The 23,399-nt window shown below is 47.2% G+C and overlaps 1 protein-coding gene across 1 annotated transcript in view; it reads right to left on the bottom strand.

Annotated features, from left to right (window-relative positions):
• Window positions 1–23,399, bottom strand: part of cpm (carboxypeptidase M) — an 86,374-nt gene that overhangs the window by 32,549 nt on the left and 30,426 nt on the right. The window contains exon 4 of the mRNA XM_045221522.1: window positions 15,328–15,497. Within this exon, the coding sequence (XP_045077457.1) occupies window positions 15,328–15,497 (170 nt within the window). The remainder of the gene's footprint in view (window positions 1–15,327; window positions 15,498–23,399) is intronic.

Here is a 23,399-nt window from a genome sequence, read left to right on the forward strand (position 1 = left end):
AGAGAGAGAGAGACAGAGACACACACAGAGAGAGAGAGAGAGAGAGAGAGAGAGACAGAGAGAGAGAGAGACAGAGAGAGGTGGAGGGACTGAGAGAGAGACACCGGTAGAGTGACAGAGAGAGACACCGGTAGAGGGACAGAGAGAGACATGTAGAGGGACAGAGAGAGAGAGAGAGAAAGTGAGATGCTCTCTCGCCCACGCTCTCTCTCTCTCTGTCCCTCTACCTCTCTCTCTCTCTGTCCCTCTATCGGTGTCTCTCTCACTCTGTCCCTCTACCTCTCTCTCTCTGTCCCTCTATCGGTGTCTCTCTTTCTCTGTCCCTCTACCTCTCTCTCTCTGTCCCTCTATCAGTGTCTCTCTCTCTCTGTCCCTCTACATCTCTCTCTCTCTGTCCCTCTACATCTCTCTCTCTCTGTCCCTCTACCAGTGTCTCTCTTTCTAAGAGAAAGGGACAGAGAGAGAGAGCGTGGGCGTGAGAGTGTGTCTCACTTTCAGTTACTATAAACAGATTCCTTAAACAATCCAGGAATACTCCTTGTAGAGCTGTCCCTGCAGTTGATCCCTGTTAAAACCCTCCAGTAGCAGAGGCTGTGGCAGAGCATGTGGGTGCCCTGTCTGAGTGCCCTCTCTGGGGTGCCATCACTGGTCCGGTGGGGGTACTATGGAGGGAGATGGATGGCCCAGTAAATGGACTGGGGCCGCGTAGTGTTTATACCCAGACATACATCTGTTTATACCAGACCTGACAACACATAACATTGGTGATTTACTCAAGGGAGAGAGCAGGCCTGCCTGCCTGCCTGCCTAACTGTCTGCCTGTCTAACTGTCTGCCTGTCTAACTGTCTGCCTGTCTGTGTCCATGAAGTGAATGGATATCCTACAGGTGCTTGACAGTGTTATCTTACTCACTAGCCTACCCCCCCACCCCTTCCTCACCCCTGCCCATATCCTCCTCCATCCTCATCCTCCTCCCCCAGCTTCAGGGCCTCTCTGACGTCATATCCTCCTCCATCCTCACCTCCTCCTTCTCCCCCAGCCTCAGGGCCTCTCTGAGATCATATCCTCCTCCTTCTCCCCCAACCTCAGGGCCTCTCCGAGGTCATATCCTCCTCCATCCTCACCTCCTCCTTCCCCAGCCTCAGGGCCTCTCTGAGGTCATATCCTCCTCCATCTCTCCCAGCCTCTCCGAGGTCATATCCTCCTCCATCCTCACCTCCTCCTCCTCCCCCAGCCTCAGGGCCTCTCTGACGTCATATCCTCCTCCATCTCTCCCAGCCTCAGGGCCTCTCCGAGGTAATATCCTCCTTCATCCTCACCTCCTCCTTCTCCCCCAGCCTCAGGGCCTCTCTGAGGTCATATCCTCCTAAATCCTCCTCCTCCTTCCCCAGCCTCAGGGCCTCTCTGAGGTCATATCCTCCTCCATCTCTCCCAGCCTCTCCGAGGTCATATCCTCCTCCATCCTCACCTCCTCCTCCTCCTCCCCCAGCCTCAGGGCCTCTCTGAGGTCATATCCTCCTCCATCTCTCCCAGCCTCAGGGCCTCTCCGAGGTAATATCCTCCTCCATCCTCACCTCCTCCTTCTCCCCCAGCCTCAGGGCCTCTCTGAGGTCATATCCTCCTAAATCCTCCTCCGTCTATCCCAGTCTCAGGGCCTCTCTGAGGTCATATCCTCCTCCTTCTCTCCCAACCTCAGGGCCTCTCTGAGATCATATCCTCCTCCATCCTCCTCCTTCTCCCCCAGCCTCAGGGCCTCTCCAAGGTCATATCCTCCTCCATCCTTCTCTCCCAGCCTCAGGGCCTCTCTGAGGTCATATCCTCCTCCATCCTCACCCCCCTCCCCTTTCTCCCAGCGTAGGGCCGTCTTTCTTAGTAAGATAACAACAGCTACAGTATCGTGACTGTCGGAGGAGTTGGGCTGTCCCAGACAAAAAAAATCTTGGCCAACCAAAAGTCCTCTGTTCTTTCGATCAATCGATTGGTCAAAATGTTTAAACGTGCATTTCTCCATATATAGACACACCCTATGTATGTGAGCTCGTCTGACGTGTTAAACTTGATGAAATAAGACAAATGCCTCAAGAGGGCGCCAGAGATCTAGATAACCAGAAGAAAAAAACCTTAACCTGACCCAACTATTCTCCTCCCGCTCCTTGCCGGTAATAGGCTACACCAGGAGTCGGCAACCTTTCTCATGTGGAATGCCAATTTATTTTACCATTTATACCAATCTGCGTGCCAGTTATGGTTTTCATATGCACATTTTCGTGAAATAGTTTCATTTAATTTATAATAACGTCTTCATATCTCAAAATCATTGTCATTTGGTTAATCAAAATTCTATCCAAATCTAAATGAAAATGATAAACCTAAAAAGTAACTTCTATTGCCATTGCCAACTACGTAAAAATAGCCTACATAAAGCCAACAAATAAAAACATTGCAGCCTGCAGGTCGAAAATAGCCTGTCTGCAACGAATTTGAAACATTGCATCAACTATTAACTTGGGTCTGGCTATAGAAGCTTGCACTAGCGAAATTGCAACATTGCATAAAATATTCTGGGCCCTCAGAGTTTCATGGGCCAGTGAGCTCGGGACAGACACAGCTGTCGGCTATTTGCGCAAGGGATAAGAAGCAGTGCTTTAACAGTAAATGGACTACTGGTGATATATGTAATGGGGAATTGATAAACACTAAACAATCAAATCAAATTGTATTTGCCACATGTGCCGAATACAACAGGTGTAGACGTTACAGTGAAATGCTTACTTACAAGCCCTTAACCAACAATGCAAAGTAAAATCGATTTAATAAAAAGTGTTAAGCAAAAAAAAATAAAAGCTAATAATTAAAGAGCAGCAGTAAAATAAAATAACAGTAGGGAGGCTATATACAGGGGGGTACCGGTGCAGAGTCAATGTGTGGGGGCACCGATTAGTCGAGGTAATTGAGGTAATATGTACATGTGGGTAGAGTTAAAGTGACTATGCATAAGTAATTAACAGAGTAGCAGCAGCGTAAAAAGATGGGGTGGGGGGGCAGTGCAAATAGTCCGGGTATTTGCACTGGGATAGGATAAAGTAGGATAAAGTAATCCTTCTAACCCCCCAAATTGTAAAGTGGTTATCCCACTGGCTATAGGGTGAACGCACCAATTTATGAGTCGCTCTGGCTAAGAGCGTCTGCTAAATGACGTTAATGTGCCCTTGAGCAAGGCACTTAACCCTAATTGCTCCTGTAAGTCGCTCTGGATAAGAGCGTCTGCTAAATGACTAAAATGTAAAATGTAAAAATGTAGCCATGATTAGCTGTTCAGGAGTCTTATGGCTTGGGGGTAGAAGCTGTTGAGAAGCCGGGAGCCTCCAACCACATTTTCGGATCAAGCATACATTGGCTTTTAGTCTAGGCCTCCACAATTGATTAGTTCACTGAGATGGGCGCAAATATATATATATATATATATATATATATATATATATGTCACGGATTCAGCCGAGGCTGCTCCTCCTCCTTGCTCGGGCAGGCTTCGGCGTTCGTCGTCCCCGGAGTACTAGCTGCTGCCGATCGATGTTTCGGTGTTTGTCTTGTTTGGTCTTTATTGTTTACACCTGTTTCCCATGATGTTTTATTGTGTTCCCTTTATAACCCTCTGGTTCTCATTGTGTATTGTGCGTAATTGTTTTGGTCTTTGCGGCAGTTGCCCATGTGTGCGGGTCGTATTATTTCCTCTCTGATTGAGGTTGCCTTTGTACTTTGTATTTTTGCACTGCATCCAGTAAAGGTTCTGCCAGTAGCTCGGTGTCTTGCTCTTGACTTCGCCTACCGCATACACGTCGCCGTGACAATATACATGTTACTGCTCGACTAAAACAATCTCGGTCGACCAACAGCCTAACGACCAAACAATCGACCAGTCGACTAATTGGGGTCAGGAGTGAGAGTGAGTGAGTGAGTGAGAGAGAGAGAGAGAAAGAGAGAGAGAGAGAGAGCGAGGCAGAGACACAGAGACACAGAGAGAGAGAGAGAACAGCTATACCACAGAGACACAGAGACACAGAGACAGAGAGAGAACAGCTATACCACAGAGACACAGAGACAGAGAGAGAACAGCTATACCACAGAGACACAGAAACAGAGAGAGAACAGCTATACCACAGAGACACAGAGACAGAGAGAGAACAGCTATACCACAGAGACACAGAGACAGAGAGAGAACAGCTATACCACAGAGACAGAGAGACAGAGAGAGAACAGCTATACCACAGAGACACAGAGACACAGAGACAGAGAGAGAACAGCTATACCACAGAGACACAGAGACAGAGAGAGAACAGCTATACCACAGAGACACAGAGAGAGAGAGAGAACAGCTATACCACAGAGACACAGAGACAGAGAGAGAACAGCTATACCACAGAGACACAGAGAGAGAGAGAGAACAGCTATACCACAGAGACACAGAGACAGAGAGAGAACAGCTATACCACAGAGACAGAGAGACAGAGAGAGAACAGCTATACCACAGAGACACAGAGACACAGAGACAGAGAGAGAACAGCTATACCACAGAGACACAGAGACAGAGAGAGAACAGCTATACCACAGAGACACAGAGAGAGAGAGAGAACAGCTATACCACAGAGACACAGAGACACAGAGAGTGAACAGCTATACCACAGAGACACAGAGACACAGAGACAGAGAGAGAGAACAGCTATACCACAGAGACACAGAGACAGAAAGAGAACAGCTATACCACAGAGACACAGAGACAGAGAGAGAACAGCTATACCACAGAGACACAGAGAGAGAGAGAGAACAGCTATACCACCGAGACACAGAGACACAGAGACACAGAGAGAGAACAGCTATACCACAGAGACACAGAGACAGAGAGAGAACAGCTATACCACAGAGACACAGAGACAGAGAGAGAACAGCTATACCACAGAGACACAGAGACAGAGAGAGAACAGCTATACCACAGAGACACAGAGACACAGAGACAGAGAGAGAACAGCTATACCACAGAGACACAGAGACAGAAAGAGAACAGCTATACCACAGAGACACAGAGACAGAAAGAGAACAGCTATACCACAGAGACAGAGAGACAGAGAGAGAACAGCTATACCACAGAGACACAGAGACAGAGAGAGAACAGCTATACCACAGAGACACAGAAACAGAGAGAGAACAGCTATACCACAGAGACACAGAAACAGAGAGAGAACAGCTATACCACAGAGACACAGAGACACAGAGACAGAGAGAGAACAGCTATACCACAGAGACACAGAGACACAGAAACAGAGAGAGAACAGCTATACCACAGAGACACAGAGACACAGAGACAGAGAGAGAACAGCTATACCACAGAGACAGAGAGAACAGCTATACCACAGAGACACAGAGACAGAGAGAGAACAGCTATACCACAGAGACACAGAGACACAGAGAGAGAACAACTATACCACAGAGACACAGAGACACAGAGACAGAGAGAGAACAGCTATACCACAGAGACACAGAGACAGAGAGAACAGCTATACCACAGAGACACAGAGACAGAGAGAGAACAGCTATACCACAGAGACAGAGAGAGAACAGCTATACCACAGAGACACAGAGACACAGAGACAGAGAGAGAACAGCTATACCACAGAGACACAGAGACACAGAGAGAGAACAGCTATACCACAGAGACACAGAGACAGAGAGAGAACAGCTATACCACAGAGACACAGAGACAGAGAGAGAACAGCTATACCACAGAGACACAGAGACAGAGAGAGAACAGCTATATCACAGAGACACAGAGACAGAGAGAGAACAGCTATACCACAGAGACACAGAGACACAGAGACAGAGAGAGAGAACAGCTATACCACAGAGACACAGAGACAGAGAGAGAACAGCTATATCACAGAGACACAGAGACAGAGAGAGAACAGCTATACCACAGAGACACAGAGACACAGAGAGAACAGCTATACCACAGAGACAGAGAGAGAACAGCTATACCACAGAGACACAGAGAGAACAGCTATACCACAGAGACACAGAGACACAGAGACACAGAGATACAGAGACACCGAGACAGAAAGAGAACAGCTATACCACAGAGACACAGAGACAGAGAGAGAACAGCTATACCACAGAGACACAGAGACAGAGAGAGAACAGCTATACCACAGAGACACAGAGACAGAGAGAGAACAGCTATACCACAGAGACACAGAGAGAGAGAGACAGAGAGAGAACAGCTATACCACAGAGACAGAGAGAGAACAGCTATACCACAGAGACACAGAGAGAACAGCTATACCACAGAGACATAGAGAGAACAGCTATACCACAGAGACACAGAGAGAGAGAGATAAAGAGAGAACAACTCTACCACAGAGACACAGAGAGAGAGACAGAGAGAGAACAGCTCTACCACAGAGACACAGAGAGAGAGAGACAGAGAGAGAACAGCTCTACCACAGAGACACAGAGAGAGAGAGACAGAGAGAGAACAGCTCTACCACAGAGACACAGAGAGAGAGAGACAGAGAGAGAACAGCTATACCACAGAGACACAGAGACACAGGGAGAGAGAGACAGAGAGAGAACAGCTCTACCACAGAGACACAGAGAGAGAGAGACACAGAGAGAGAACAGCTCTACCAGAGAGTAGAAGGGAGGCAACCTCCTGTAGTCTGTAGTTATACTACAGTAGGTTACTGTGCTCCACCTCCTGTAGTCTGTAGCTATACTACAGTAGGTTACTGTGCTCCACCTCCTGTAGTCTGTAGCTATACTACAGTAGGTTACTGTGCTCCACCTCCTGTAGTCTGTAGCTATACTACAGTAGGTTACTGTGCTCCACCGCTCTGTAGTCTGTAGCTATACTACAGTAGGTTACTGTGCTCCACCTCCTGTAGTCTGTAGCTATACTACAGTAGGTTACTGTGCTCCACCTCCTGTAGTCTGTAGCTATACTACAGTAGGTTACTGTGCTCCACCTCCTGTAGTCTGTAGCTATACTACAGTAGGTTACTGTGCTCCACCTCCTGTAGTCTGTAGCTATACTACAGTAGGTTACTGTGCTCCACCTCCTGTAGTCTGTAGCTATACTACAGTAGGTTACTGTGCTCCACCTCCTGTAGTCTGTAGCTATACTACAGTAGGTTACTGTGCTCCACCTCCTGTAGTCTGTAGCTATACTACAGTAGGTTACTGTGCTCCACCTCCTGTAGTCTGTAGCTATACTACAGTAGGTTACTGTGCTCCACCTCCTGTAGTCTGTAGCTATACTACAGTAGGTTACTGTGCTCCACCTCCTGTAGTCTGTAGCTATACTACAGTAGGTTACTGTGCTCCACCTCCTGTAGTCTGTAGCTATACTACAGTAGGTTACTGTGCTCCACCGCTCTGTAGTCTGTAGCTATACTACAGTAGGTTACTGTGCTCCACCTCCTGTAGTCTGTAGCTATACTACAGTAGGTTACTGTGCTCCACCTCCTGTAGTCTGTAGCTATACTACAGTAGGTTACTGTGCTCCACCTCCTGTAGTCTGTAGCTATACTACAGTAGGTTACTGTGCTCCACCTCCTGTAGTCTGTAGCTATACTACAGTAGGTTACTGTGCTCCACCTCCTGTAGTCTGTAGCTATACTACAGTAGGTTACTGTGCTCCACCTCCTGTAGTCTGTAGCTATACTACAGTAGGTTACTGTGCTCCACCTCCTGTAGTCTGTAGCTATACTACAGTAGGTTACTGTGCTCCACCTCCTGTAGTCTGTAGCTATACTACAGTAGGTTACTGTGCTCCACCTCCTGTAGTCTGTAGCTATACTACAGTAGGTTACTGTGCTCCACCTCCTGTAGTCTGTAGCTATACTACAGTAGGTTACTGTGCTCCACCTCCTGTAGTCTGTAGCTATACTACAGTAGGTTACTGTGCTCCACCTCCTGTAGTCTGTAGCTATACTACAGTAGGTTACTGTGCTCCACCGCTCTGTCATTCGGTTGCGTCCCAAATGGCACTATATTTCCTATATGGAGAACTACTTTTGCCCAGAGCCCTATTGGCCTCTATTTGCTATGTAGTGTACGGCTTTTAACCATGGCACCCTATTCCCTGGTGGAAAGTAGTGCACTACAGAGAATAGGGTGCCATTTGGAATGCACCCTTAGTGTGGAGAAAATAACCCTGTTTACCCACAGACAGACATGTTGGATCCAGATTTATTGCGTAACGCAACGTCAACTTGTGGATGACTTGGTCGTGTCTGATCTGGTCTGAGGTGTGATGTTTCAACGTCAACCCACTGGGGCCCAGTTGGAGCATGAGATGGGATGGGGTTGGGGCCCAGTTGGAGCATGAGATGGGATGGGGTTGGGGCCCAGTTGGAGCATGAGATGGGATGGGGTTGGGGCCCAGTTGGAGCATGAGATGGGATGGGGTTGGGGTCCAGTTGGAGCATGAGATGGGATGGGGTTGGGGCCCAGTTGGAGCATGAGATGGGATGGGGTTGGGGCCCAGTTGGAGCATGAGATGGGATGGGTTGGGGCCCAGTTGGAGCATGAGATGGGATGGGTTGGGGCCCAGTTGGAGCATGAGATGGGATGGGTTGGGGCCCAGTTGGAGCATGAGATGGGATGGGGTGGGGCCCAGTTGGACAGAGGTGTTAGACTAACAGTTAGTTAGAGAGTTGAATAACTTTGGCTTCAAAAGATAAAAAGCCTTAAAGCCAAGGAAAAACATCTGTTTTAGTTGTATAAAAAAAGAATTGACTTTGCCCTGGTCGGATGTGGCAAAGTTGGACAGCGATGTTAGAGACTTTAATAACTTTGTCTTCAATGCTAGAAAAGTTTCAGTTGTAAAGAAGCACCAGGAACACCATAATTAGCAGTCATGGAGCTGCGTCAGGATATGAGCAGTCATGGAGCTGCATCAGGATATGAGCAGTCATGGAGCTGCATCAGGATATGAGCAGTCATGGAGCTGCGTCAGGATATGAGCAGTCATGGAGCCGCGTCAGGATATGAGCAGTCATGGAGCTGCGTCAGGATATGAGCAGTCATGGAGCTGCATCAGGATATGAGCAGTCATGGAGCTGCATCAGGATATGAGCAGTCATGGAGCTACATCAGGATATGAGTAAGGAAGAGGGGAAGTGATAGTCTGGGTACCAGTCTTTTTAGCTAACATTCCACTCCTGTCATTTGCCAAAGAGACTGGGTGTTCTTCAATCTTCAAATATGAACATTGTATCATTAATGAGCTTGAGGAGCTCAGAGGATTTTATCCGGATTCGATAACCCTCATAGCTATCCTCCAATCACAAAGGTTATGGAAATATTGGAACTTCAAAAACCAGTCTGCTCACGTCTAAATTCTCAAACTAAATGCATACTGCAATTGACACTTCACAAAGCCCCTCCCCCTTGGTTACTGTTGCAACCTCGGACAACATTTTCCCGGGAAGCCCAATTCCTCTTTCCAACCACTGGCGAAATCTCCCTCACAATGATCTCGAACTGTGTTTCTAATACACAATGAAATCAAACATTCCAGGTGACTACCTAATGAAGCTGGTTGAGAGAATGCCAAGAGCGTGCAAAGCTGTCATCAAGGCAAAGGGTGGCTACTTTGAAGAATCTCAAATATAAAATATATTTTGATTTGTTTAACACTTTTTTGGTTACTACATGATTCCATATGTGTTATTTCATATGTGTGTAAGTGTAGAGTCTTTTGAAACACAATCTATTCCTAGTGACTTCCTGCCATTTCCAAGAACCACAACCTCAACAAGAGGCTCGTTTGTGTGTGTGTGTGTTTGTGTGTGTGTATGTGTGTGTGTGTGTGTGTGTGTGTGTGTGTGTGTGTGTGTGTGTGTGTGTGTGTGTGTGTGTGTGTGTGTGTGTGTTTGTATGTGTGTGTGTCAGTAGGGTCAGAAATGTTCCCATTTCCTCCTGTGAGGCTGCACTCCAAAGACTCTCCAGTTTAACAGTGCTAATTGCAGAGATGGAGTCAAGACCGGATCCGCGTCCCAAATGGCACCCTATTCCCTATGTAGTGCACTACTTTAGACCAAGGCCCATAGGGAATAGGGTGTACTCTCCAAGCCTATCTCTGGCTAATTGGAGACTGTCCAGCCATTCAAATGAGATAAAAGACTAAGGGCCAATATTGTGGTTGTGAGTCCTCTGTATTTAGGGTAAACATGAGTGACAGCAAAGTGCCAGGTAGAGGCAGAGGGAAATGTACACAGGGTACAACCCTATTGGGTCTTCTAAATAACCACCAAACAGATCACTGCAGACAGAGATCAGATCTACCACCAAACAGGTCACTGCAGACAGAGATCAGATCTACCACCAAACAGGTCACTGCAGACAGAGATCAGATCTACCACCAAACAGATCACTGCAGACAGAGATCAGATCTACCACCAAACAGATCACTGCAGACAGAGATCAGATCTACCACCAAACAGGTCACTGCAGACAGAGATCAGATCTACCACCAAACAGGTCACTGCAGACAGAGATCAGATCTACCACCAAACAGATCACTGCAGACAGAGATCAGATCTACCACCAAACAGGTCACTGCAGACAGAGATCAGATCTACCACCAAACAGGTCACTGCAGACAGAGATCAGATCTACCACCAAACAGGTCACTGCAGACAGAGATCAGATCTACCACCAAACAGATCACTGCAGACAGAGATCAGATCTACCACCAAACAGGTCACTGCAGACAGAGATCAGATCTACCACCAAACAGATCACTGCAGACAGAGATCAGATCTACCACCAAACAGATCACTGCAGACAGAGATCAGATCTACCACCAAACAGATCACTGCAGACAGAGATCAGATCTACCACCAAACAGATCACTGCAGACAGAGATCAGATCTACCACCAAACAGATCACTGCAGACAGAGATCAGATCTACCACCAAACAGGTCACTGCAGACAGAGATCAGATCTACCACCAAACAGGTCACTGCAGACAGAGATCAGATCTACCACCAAACAGGTCACTGCAGACAGAGATCAGATCTACCACCAAACAGGTCACTGCAGACAGAGATCAGATCTACCACCAAACAGGTCACTGCAGACAGAGATCAGATCTACCACCAAACAGATCACTGCAGACAGAGATCAGATCTACCACCAAACAGATCACTGCAGACAGAGATCAGATCTACCACCAAACAGAGATCAGATCTACCAAACAGGTCACTGCAGACAGAGATCAGATCTACCAAACAGATCACTGCAGACAGAGATCAGATCTACCACCAAACAGATCACTGCAGACAGAGATCAGATCTACCACCAAACAGATCACTGCAGACAGAGATCAGATCTACCACCAAACAGATCACTGCAGACAGAGATCAGATCTACCACCAAACAGATCACTGCAGACAGAGATCAGATCTACCACCAAACAGAGATCAGATCTACCAAACAGGTCACTGCAGACAGAGATCAGATCTACCAAACAGATCACTGCAGACAGAGATCAGATCTACCACCAAACAGATCACTGCAGACAGAGATCAGATCTACCACCAAACAGATCACTGCAGACAGAGATCAGATCTACCACCAAACAGATCACTGCAGACAGAGATCAGATCTACCACCAAACAGATCACTGCAGACAGAGATCAGATCTACCACCAAACAGATCACTGCAGACAGAGATCAGATCTACCACCAAATAGGTTGTTTGTTTTCAATGACAGTGGTTTCAGTTATACTGATGAACACCGATCGAAGCCATGTTACAACAACAAACACATGAGTCATTTAGTGGTGGAAAGTCGCTGCTGTCATCTCTCTCAATCACAAAAACTATCTAAACCCGTCCTGTTGCATTACTGTAGTGTTGCTCAATAATCTGGTTTCCATAGGGGAGATTGTCTCTGTTTTTCTCAGAACCCTTCCCTGTTTAAAGTTGTTATGGTGACGAGTTGGTGAGAGTTTTTCCAGTGTTTTGGGCTGGGATGACTGTGTAAGAGGGTGTGTGTGTGTGTGTGTCAGTGATCTGTCCCATCCGGGGAGGAATCCACTGCCAGGAAATGGGATGTGTGTGTGTGTGTGTGTGTGTGTGTGTGTGTGTAAATATGTACGTGCAAGTGAGTGAAAGAAAGAGTGTGTGTTTGTATATTTGTGTGTGTGTCAGAGAGAGAGAGATAAAGAGAGACAGCCAGAGAAAGGGAGAGAGAGACAGAGGGAGACAGAGGGAGAGAGAGACAGAAGGACAGGGAGAGAGACAGAGGGACAGGGAGAGAGAGACAGAGGGACAGGGAGAGAGAGACAGAGGGAGAGAGAGAGAGACAGAGGGACAGAGAGACAGAGGGAGACAGAGACAGAGGGACAGGGAGAGAGAGACAGAGGGACAGGGAGAGAGACAGAGGGACAGGGAGAGAGACAGAGGGACAGGGAGAGAGGGAGAGAGAGACAGAGGGAGAGAGAGACAGAGGGACAGAGGGAGAGAGAGACAGGGAGAGAGAGAGACAGAGGGAGAGAGAGTCTGTTTTCAGGCCGTGGCTTCCTGCTAATCAGAGTGTTGTGGGCGAGTGCTGTAGAGGCATTGTGTCTACAAACATCTCAGATCAAACTCCAGGATCTCTAGTGGCACAGCTAGCACTGCGATGCAGTGCCTTAGAACACTGTGCCACTCGGGAGGCCAGTCTAAGTAACCATCCTACAGTTGATGATTCACTGGGGTCCAAGTAACCATTCTACTGCGTTTACACCATGAACCATCCTACAGTTGATGATTCACTGGGGTCCAAAGTAACCATTCTGCTGTTGACACCCAGAACCATCCTACAGTTGATGATTCACTGGGGTCCAAAGTAACCATTCTGCTGTTGACACCCTGAACCATCCTACAGCTGATGCGTTGCTCAGTAGACCAGAACATAACGGGCCGGACCTGCATCCATCCATCCATCCATCCTTCACTCCAAACAATGATCCTCATAAGTTTCACTGCCACAACTCTATCTAGCCACAGTGGAACTCTGAAACTACATTTTAAAAAAAAGGGGCAATCTGGGATTTGAAAAAACAACAAAAACGTCCACTCCGCCACTTGCTCAGGTAAAACAGCTGTGGGATGGGTCTGGAGAAATGTAACCACTGTTAAATCCATAGCCAGAGCTCTAGACGCCGACTGACCATCCGGGAGATCCACACGATAGTTTGAAACAGACACTGAGGCACTTTGGCTGGAAAAGTTAGTGGCACCACAGAGTAGGAAGGTCAGATCAAGTATCCACCCCCTCACTCACTCACTCACTCACTCACTCACTCACTCACTCACTCACCACTCACTCACCCCCTCACTCACTCACTCACTCACTCACTCACTCACTTACCCCCTCACTAACTCACCCCCTCACTCACCCCCCCTCACTCACTCACTCACTCACCCCCTCACTCACTCCCTCACTCACTCACTCACTCACCCCCTCACTCACTCACCCCCTCACTCACTCACTCACCCACCCCCTCACTCACTCACTCACCCCCTCACTCACTCACTCACCCCCTCACTCACTCACTTACCCCCCTCACTCACTCACTCACCCCTCACTCACTCACTCACTCACCCCCTCACTCACCACTCACCCCCTCACTCACCCCCCTCACTCACCCCTCCCTCACTCACTCACCCCCTCACTCACTCACTCACTCACCCCCTCACTCACTCACTCACTCACCCCCCTCACTCACTCACTCACCCCCTCACTCACTCACTCACCCCCTCACTCACTCACTCACTCACCCCTCACTCACTCACTCACTCACCCCCTCACTCACTCACTCACCCCCTCACTCACTCACTCACTCACCCCCTCACTCACTCACCCCCTCACTCACTCACTCACCCCCTCACTCACTCACTTACCCCCTCACTCACTCACTCAACCCTCACTCACTCACTCACCCCCTCACTCACTCACTCACGCCCTCACTCACCCCCTCACTCACTCACCACCTCACTCACTCACTCACCCCCTCACTCACTCACTCACCCCCTCACTCACCCCCTCACTCACCCCCTCACTCACTCACTCACCCCCTCACTCACTCACTCACTCACCCCTCACTCACTCACTCACTCACCCCCCTCACTCACTCACTCACCCCCTCACTCACTCACTCACCCCCTCACTCACTCACTCACCACTCACCCCCTCACTCACTCACTCACTCACCCCCCTCACTCACTCACTCACTCACCCCCTCACTCACTCACCCCCTCACTCACTCACTCACCCCCTCACTCACTCACTCACCCCCTCACTCACCCCCTCACTCACTCACTCACTCACCCCCTCACTCACCCCCTCACTCACTCACTCACCCCCCTCACTCACTCACCCCCTCACTCACTCACTCACCCACCCCCTCACTCACTCACTCACTCACCCCCTCACTCACTCACTCACCCCCTCACTCACCCCCTCACTCACTCACTCACTCACTCACCCCCTCACTCACTCACCCCCTCACTCACTCACCCCCTCACTCACTCACTCACTCACTCACCCCATCACTCACTCACTCACTCACTCCAAAACACATTGTAAAGTTCTACAACAACACCAGTCAGACTGGACCGAGGCTGTGAGTTGATTTGAAGTTACTGCACAGCGTCAGAAGGGACAGGTTGACTTTAAGACACCACCCGTGATGTCCCTCGCTATCTCACCTCCCCTGGGAGTACTTTAAGACACCACCCGTGATGTCCCTCGCTATCTCACCTCCCCTGGGAGTACTTTAAGACACCACCCGTGATGTCCCTCGCTATCTCACCTCCCCTGGGAGTACTTTAAGACACCACCCGTGATGTCCCTCGCTATCTCACCTCCCCTGGGAGTACTTTAAGACACCACCCGTGATGTCCCTCGCTATCTCACCTCCCCTGGGAGTACTTTAAGACACCACCCGTGATGTCCCTCGCTATCTCACCTCCCCTGGGAGTACTTTAAGACACCACCCGTGATGTCCCTCGCTATCTCACCTCCCCTGGGAGTACTTTAAGACACCACCCGTGATGTCCCTCGCTATCTCACCTCCCTGGGAGTACTTTAAGACACCACCCGTGATGTCCCTCGCTATCTCACCTCCCTGGGAGTACTTTAAGACACCACCCGTGATGTCCCTCGCTATCTCACCTCCCCTGGGAGTACTTTAAGACACCACCCGTGATGTCCCTCGCTATCTCACCTCCCCTGGGAGTACTTTAAGACACCACCCGTGATGTCCCTCGCTATCTCACCTCCCCTGGGAGTACATGCAGTCTCTGCTGGAAGACTCGAAGCCGTCTGGGTTCATGGAAACCAGGATGTGGACGCGGCTGCTGTTCAGGAGGCGGGTCACCAGCGGGTCGCTAAGGTAACCACGGGTCAGGTGATCGATCAGCTGGAGCAGGAGAACTCGGCCCACCACCTAAACAGAGATATGATGATACAGTTACTGCCACAGAGATCCCATTAACTTTACTAGAGGGCTATGTCATAAACCCTCAAAGTTCCAGAAGGGGGCGGTAAAATGGCAGCCATATTGGTCAGGGAGAAATCCCAACCTGTCCTAATTGGAATGAATTGCAATAGACGCAGAATCCCGATTTTACTTCTGCAGGAAAATAAAAAGGCATGTGATATCAGAAATTGTCTAATATGATTATTGTCAACCTAAAATATTGTCATATTATAAATACATTTTATATGGGTTTTATATAAATTGTCTGTATAATTCACCTATGGAGTATATGTAAACAGACCATACATGTAGATAATCTGACCTTCTATACTGTCATAAGAATCTAGTATTCTTATTCCTAATTCAATGGTTACAACAGCGTGTTAGGTAATGGTACACTTTATGCTGTCTCAGAAATGTAGTCAATGAAACCTAGACACACTGAAAGAGACATTGTCAGAACGTCTGTCTGCGGATCTACTGCAGCAGATAAATCACTAAATAAACTGCCAAATGAAGTCAGCTCTGCACTACTTTTTGAAGTGAAGACTATTGTGCTTGTGTCTGAGACCTTCCCCCACTACTGGTGAACACACATTCTGCTGTCTGAGAAATGTCGGCTCTTAAAAACCCTTGAGACCCTGCCATCCGTCAGTCCCTCCCTCCCTCCCTCCCTCCCTCCATCCATCCCTCCCTCCCTCCATCCCTCCCTCCCTCCCTCCCTCCCTCCATCCGTCCATCCGTCCCTTGGATTAGATTTTAGCATGACTAATCCTTGTTGACCTTAAGACCAGCACGTACAGTAATTCCATTTAGACTGAGATTCATCAAATCTCCCCTCACAAAGGATCTGCTACTTACTAAGCAACCAGCTAAACTAATCATCGACATGGTTAATGTGGTCCTGCTTCCTGCTGCGTTATCCTACTTCCTCAGTCTGAATAACAATCACACTGCTGCTCATCGGACTCAGCCATCAACCACCGGACTCAGCCATCAACCACCTGACTCAGCCATCAACCACCTGACTCAGCCATCAACCACCTGACTCAGCCATCAACCACCTGACTCAGCCATCAACCACCTGACTCAGCCATCAACCACCTGACTCAGCCATCAACCACCTGACTCAGCCATCAACCACCTGACTCAGCCATCAACCACCTGACTCAGCCATCAACCACCTGACTCAGCCATCAACCACCTGACTCTGCCATCAACCCCCCGACTCTGCCGTCCACCCCCCGACTCTGCCGTCCACCCCCCGACTCTGCCGTCCACCCCCCGACTCTACTGTCAACCACCTGACTTTTCTGTCAACCACCTATGAACCACCCGACTCTGCCGTCAACCACCCGACTCTGCCGTCAACCACCTGACTCTGCCGTCAACCACCCGACTCTGCCGTCAACCACCCGACTCTGCCGTCAACCACCCATCAACCACCTGACTCTGCCGTCAACCACCCATCAACCACCTGACTCTGCCGTCAACCACCCATCAACCACCTGACTCTGCCGTCAACCACCCGACTCTGCCGTCAACCACCCGACTCTGCCGTCAACCACCCATCAACCACCTGACTCTGCCGTCAACCACACATCAACCACCTGACTCTGCCGTCAATCACACATCAACCACCTGACTCTGCCGTCAACCACACATCAACCACCTGACTCTGCCGTCAACCACACGTCAACCACCTGACTCTGCCGTCAACCACACGTCAACCACCTGACTCTGCCGTCAACCACCTGACTCTGCCGTCAACCACCTGACTCTGCCGTCAACCACCTGACTCTGCCGTCAACCACCTGACTCTGCCGTCAACCACCTGACTCTGCCGTCAACCACCTGACTCTGCCGTCAACCACCTGACTCTGCCGTCAACCACCTGACTCTATCAACATCGCCTTAATTTGACTGGGTTATGCCCCCGGGCTGTGTGTGTGTGTGTATATTAGGCCACTGGGTTGTGACAAAAGGAGATTCGTCTGTAATGTATTGTGTCCCAGGACATCTCCAGGCTGGTTTGTAACACAGACAGACTTTCTAATGTATTGTGTCTCAGGACATCTCCAGGCTGGTTTGTAACACAGACAGACTTTCTAATGTATTGTGTCCCAGGACATCTCCAGGCTGGTTTGTAACACAAACATACTTTCTAATGTATTGTGTCCCAGGACATCTCCAGGCTGGTTTGTAACACAGACAGACTTTCTAATGTATTGTGTCCCAGGACATCTCCAGGCTGGTTTGTAACACAGACAGACTTTCTAATGTATTGTGTCCCAGGACATCTCCAGGCTGGTTTGTAACACAGACAGACTTTCTAATGTATTGTGTCCCAGGACATCTCCAGGCTGGTTTGTAACACAGACAGACTTTCTAATGTATTGTGTCCCAGGACATCTCCAGGCTGGTTTGTAACACAAACAGACTTTCTAATGTATTGTGTCCCAGGACATCTCCAGGCTGGTTTGTAACACAGACAGACTTTCTAATGTAGTGTCCCAGGACATCTCCAGGCTGGTTTGTAACACAGACTTTCTAATGTATTGTGTCCCAGGACATCTCCAGGCTGGTTTGTAACACAGACAGACTTTCTAATGTATTGTGTCTCAGGACATCTCCAGGCTGGTTTGTAACATAGACTTTCTAATGTATTGTGTCCCAGGGCATCTCCAGGCTGGTTTGTAACACAGACAGACTTTCTAATGTATTGTGTCCCAGGACATCTCCAGGCTGGTTTGTAACATATACTTTCTAATGTATTGTGTCCCAGGACATCTCCAGGCTGGTTTGTAACACAAACAGACTTTCTAATGTATTGTGTCTCAGGACATCTCCAGGCTGGTTTGTAACACAAACAGACTTTCTAATGTATTGTGTCTCAGGACATCTCCAGGCTGGTTTGTAACACAAACAGACTTTCTAATGTATTGTGTCCCAGGACATCTCCAGGCTGGTTTGTAACACAAACAGACTTTCTAATGTATTGTGTCCCAGGACATCTCCAGGCTGGTTTGTAACACAGACAGACTTTCTAATGTATTGTGTCCCAGGACATCTCCAGGCTGGTTTGTAACACAGACAGACTTTCTAATGTAGTGTCCCAGGACATCTCCAGGCTGGTTTGTAACATAGACTTTCTAATGTATTGTGTCCCAGGGCATCTCCAGGCTGGTTTGTAACACAGACAGACTTTCTAATGTATTGTGTCCCAGGACATCTCCAGGCTGGTTTGTAACATAGACTTTCTAATGTATTGTGTCCCAGGGCATCTCCAGGCTGGTTTGTAACATAGACTTTCTAATGTATTGTGTCCCAGGACATCTCCAGGCTGGTTTGTAACATAGACTTTCTAATGTATTGTGTCCCAGGACATCTCCAGGCTGGTTTGTAACACAGACAGACTTTCTAATGTAGTGTCCCATGACATCTCCAGGCTGGTTTGTAACATAGACTTTCTAATGTATTGTGTCTCAGGGCATCTCCAGGCTGGTTTGTAACATAGAAAGTAGAATTTTGTAATATTAAAGCAACATAAGGATGAGGAAGGAATAATGATTTGTGTTGAGGCTCTGGTAAATGGTAATTAGGTTAAATATGTGTAATATTTATGCACCAAACAAGGAGGATCCTGGGTTTTTCCCATAAGGTTAATAAGGTCATAGGAGAAATCATTGGTGGCAATACAGTGCTGGCGGGAGACTTTAACCAGGTTCAAGACAGTATTCTTGATAAAAAAACGACTTATTCCGAAACTGTACCAAGGGACAGAGCAGCCATACACCTATTAAATGAGGGATCTGGGTCTGCTAGACTTGTCAATCCTAGAGAGAAGGAATATACGTTTTATTCACATAAACATAAATCTAATTCCAGGATAGATGACTTCCTAACTTCCAAGAGTATGACTAAACCGGTGATAGATTGTAAAAATAGGGTTTATTGCTTTGACTGACCACGCAACAGTGGAATTATGTATAGCGGTTGAGGCTAACATGGCTATGAAAAGCATTAGATGGAGAATGAATATGTCCTTATTCCAACAACGAAACATTTAATATTTCCCTTAAATGAAGACATCAACTGTTTTTTTTTCAAACAAACATTGGATCCACTGATAAATTGAGTACGGCGTGGGAGGCCTCTAAAGCTTATGTTAGCGGCACAATAATACACCAGTAGAAAGAAAAGGGAAGATAGAGAAAGAGTTGGAAAACTAGAGTCTCAAATGAAAGAGTTGGAAAACTAGAGTCTCAAATGAAAGAGTTGGAAAACTAGAGTCTCAAATGAAAGAGTTGGAAAACTAGAGTCTCAAATGACAGAATTGGTAACTAGTCTCAAATGACAGAGTTGGAAAACTAGTCTCTCAAATGAAAGAGTTGGAAAACTAGTCTCTCAAATGAAAGAGTTGGAAAACTAGAGTCTCAAATGACAGAGTTGGAAAAACTAGAGTCTCAAATGACAGAGTTGGAAAAAGAGTTATCCAAGAAAAATACTGAGTCACTGTTGAAACAAGTCTGTGATCTGAAGTTTCAATGACATGAGATCTATCACAAAAAGGCTGAATATGCAATGTTTGTGCTGAGGACAAACTTTTTTGAAAGTGGTGAGAAAAAAAAACAGGTAAATTATTGAAACAAAAATTGAAACAAAAAGATGCCCGTTTTGTAATACCAGCTATCAAAAATAGAAGTGGGGAGGTACTGACTGGTACAAAAGATATTAACAATGTGTTTTGTGACTTTATAATTCTGAATGTAACTTGAATGCTAAATTGAATGCCTTTCTTTTCCCTCCAAAGATAGCGCTTCCTGGGGTGTCCCCCAGATCAAATAAAGGATTTGGATGCTCCTATACTAGAATCGGAGATAAGAACAGCCATCACCTCAATGAAGTGTGGAAAGTCACCAGGATTAGACAGCTTCCCGGCTGAGTATTTACATCTTAGTCATTTAGCAGACACTCTTATCCAGAGCCACTTACAGGAGCAATTAGGGTTAAGTGCCTTGCTCAAGGGCACCGACAGATTTTTCACCTAGTCGGCTCGGGGGGATTAGAACCAGCGACCTTTCGGTTACTGGCACAACGCTCTTAACCACTAAGCTACCTGCCGCCCTGGTTGTGAAAGAGGAATGTTGACGTATTAGCTCCTATATTAAACGCGGGTGGAACTGGAGCAGCTTCCTGACACCTTTTAATAAAGGCACTAATTTCATTCCTTCTCAAGGAGGAGAGAGACCCCCACTGGCCCAGGCAGTTTCCGCCCCATTCAGTTTAATCAGAACTGATTGTAAAGGTGCTCTTCATGAGGCTGGAGAAGGTTTCACCTCATATTATTCACACATACTAAACAGACTAGTAACACTAACCAGACTAGTAACACTAACCAGACTAGTAACACTAACCAGACTAGTAACACTAACCAGACTAGTAACACCTCACCACTATAGTCATACTAACCAGACTAGTAAACCACTATAGTCATACTAACCAGACTAGTAACACCTCACCACTATAGTCATACTAACCAGACTAGTAACACCTCACCACTATAGTCACACTAACCAGACTAGTACACCACTATAGTCATACTAACCAGACTAGTACACCACTATAGTCATACTAACCAGACTAGTAACACCTCACCACTATAGTCATACTAACCAGACTAGTAACACCTCACCACTATAGTCATACTAACCAGACTAGTACACCACTATAGTAACACTAACCAGACTAGTAACACCTCACCACTATAGTCATACTAACCAGACTAGTAACACCTCACCACTATAGTCATACTAACCAGACTAGTAACACCTCACCACTATAGTCATACTAACCAGACTAGTAACACCTCACCACTATAGTCATACTAACCAGACTAGTACACCACTATAGTCATACTAACCAGACTAGTAACACCTCACCACTATAGTCATACTAACCAGACTAGTAACACCACACCACACTTACTCAGACCGGTCACTTTCTGCTAAGAGACACACACACACTACAATACAGAGACACACACATACCACACCGTGCTTAACTAAGATAGGTTCTAGAACCATCAATCTCTGCCAAGCCCACGTATTTTACACCAGAAAAGAGACCGCATTTAAGTACAGCTCCAATCACAGGGTGCAGTTTATTCTATATCATTAGCATAATCGCCATAGGTGCAGTAAAACCATCATTACAACAGACAGTTTAAGGAGCTTCAGAGACAGCTGTAAATGGAACTGTGACGGAACCACATTCCTGACAACACATTCGAACTGTTAAAGCTTTCCAAGATATATGAGGCAAACTTCAAAAACAGAGAAACGAGGTGTCCTGGATTGTGATATAATATGAATGATAAAAGAGCGAAGAGAAACTCATCGGAAGACAGATGAGATGAGAATAGCATGGTTCAGTCTCAGGTGAGGCATTGGATAAAGGATAAGATTCCACGATACAAGTTGTTCTTGATTTGCTAAGACATGATGGAACGCCATTGCTGGAAGTACTGTATGTTATTGCCTTACCTCCATAACTTACTACATTCGCACACACTGTATATATATATATTTTCTGTTGTATTTTTTGACTTTATGTTTTGTTTTACCCCATATGTAACTCTGTGTTGTTGTCTTTAAATCGCACTGCTTTGCTTTATCTTGGCCAAGTCGCAGTTGTAAATGAGAACTTGTTCTCAACTGGCTTACCTGGTTAAATAAAGGTGAAATAAAATAAATAAATAAAAATAATAAAATGTGTGATTGAAGCTGAGCCATCATTGTTTTAGAGGGTTTAGTTTGCCAGGTCTCATGTCACGTCTCTCGTCTCTATATTCAAATGATTCTGTGCCAAACACATGCCAGTTCTGGGGGCAGCGTCACCTGTTTTGAAGAGGCTGAATAACATCTGAAGAAAGGAGCACAAGGAATCGAATTAAAGAAACGGTTACTTTCTTTATTTTCTACTCAATCTGCCAAGGAGAAGTAAGTAGTTCACCTACTGGTCCAAAGATCAACACACAGACAGGTTAACTCCTGTTACTAATGATTGTCACAAATAAAAACACTGGCTAGAACTCCACAGTTTCTGGAACCAATGGGAACTAGACTCAGGGGAGCCAATGGAATTCATATGGTTCCATCCCTAAGCTCCAGCACATTGAGGTTCCATTGTGTCTCAGTCCATTGAGCACTGTGGTATTCTAGAATGATCCATTCTATTCAGGCTACAACAGCGGAGCACGGCTAGCCCCGAGGCCTAGTCTTCTGAATGGACAGTCAGAGAGAAAGTGTGTGTGTACCTCTCAGAGCAGCAGCACATGTCCTGTGTGCCTCCGCCCCCAGCCCTCAGGTGAAGTAGAGGCACTGTGACATCACTGTGACATCACTCTGCTACATCCCAGCTGGGGGGGGGGGAAATGAGAAGGAAAAGCCCCCTCATCTGGTGTGTGTGTGTGGGTCTCATCTGGTATCTCTTAAACCGTGTCCATTCAGCTTAAGGGAGGGAGCTACAGTAATATTGCATCCCAAATGGCACCCTATTCCCTATACAGGGCACTACTTTTGAGTAGAGCCCTGGGTCCTGGTCAAAAGTAGTGCACTACATAGTGAATAGGGTGCCATTTGGGACGATCCCTAAGGCTGCTCCTGGGACAATCCCTGCTGATCCATGCAGGGATTTAGAAGTCTATTGACAGTGAAGCCTGGAGGTAAAGGGGGGGGGGGTTAGGTCCCTCAGTCCCAAATGGGCCATGTCCCAAATGGCACCCTATTCCCTATATAGTGCACTACTTTTGACCAGGGCTCATAGGGCGCACCCACATGGCTCTGGTCAAAAGTAGTGCACTATAAA

This window comes from Coregonus clupeaformis, chromosome 7, assembly GCF_020615455.1.
Source record: "Coregonus clupeaformis isolate EN_2021a chromosome 7, ASM2061545v1, whole genome shotgun sequence".
In the NCBI taxonomy this organism is placed as follows: Eukaryota; Metazoa; Chordata; class Actinopteri; order Salmoniformes; family Salmonidae; genus Coregonus; species Coregonus clupeaformis.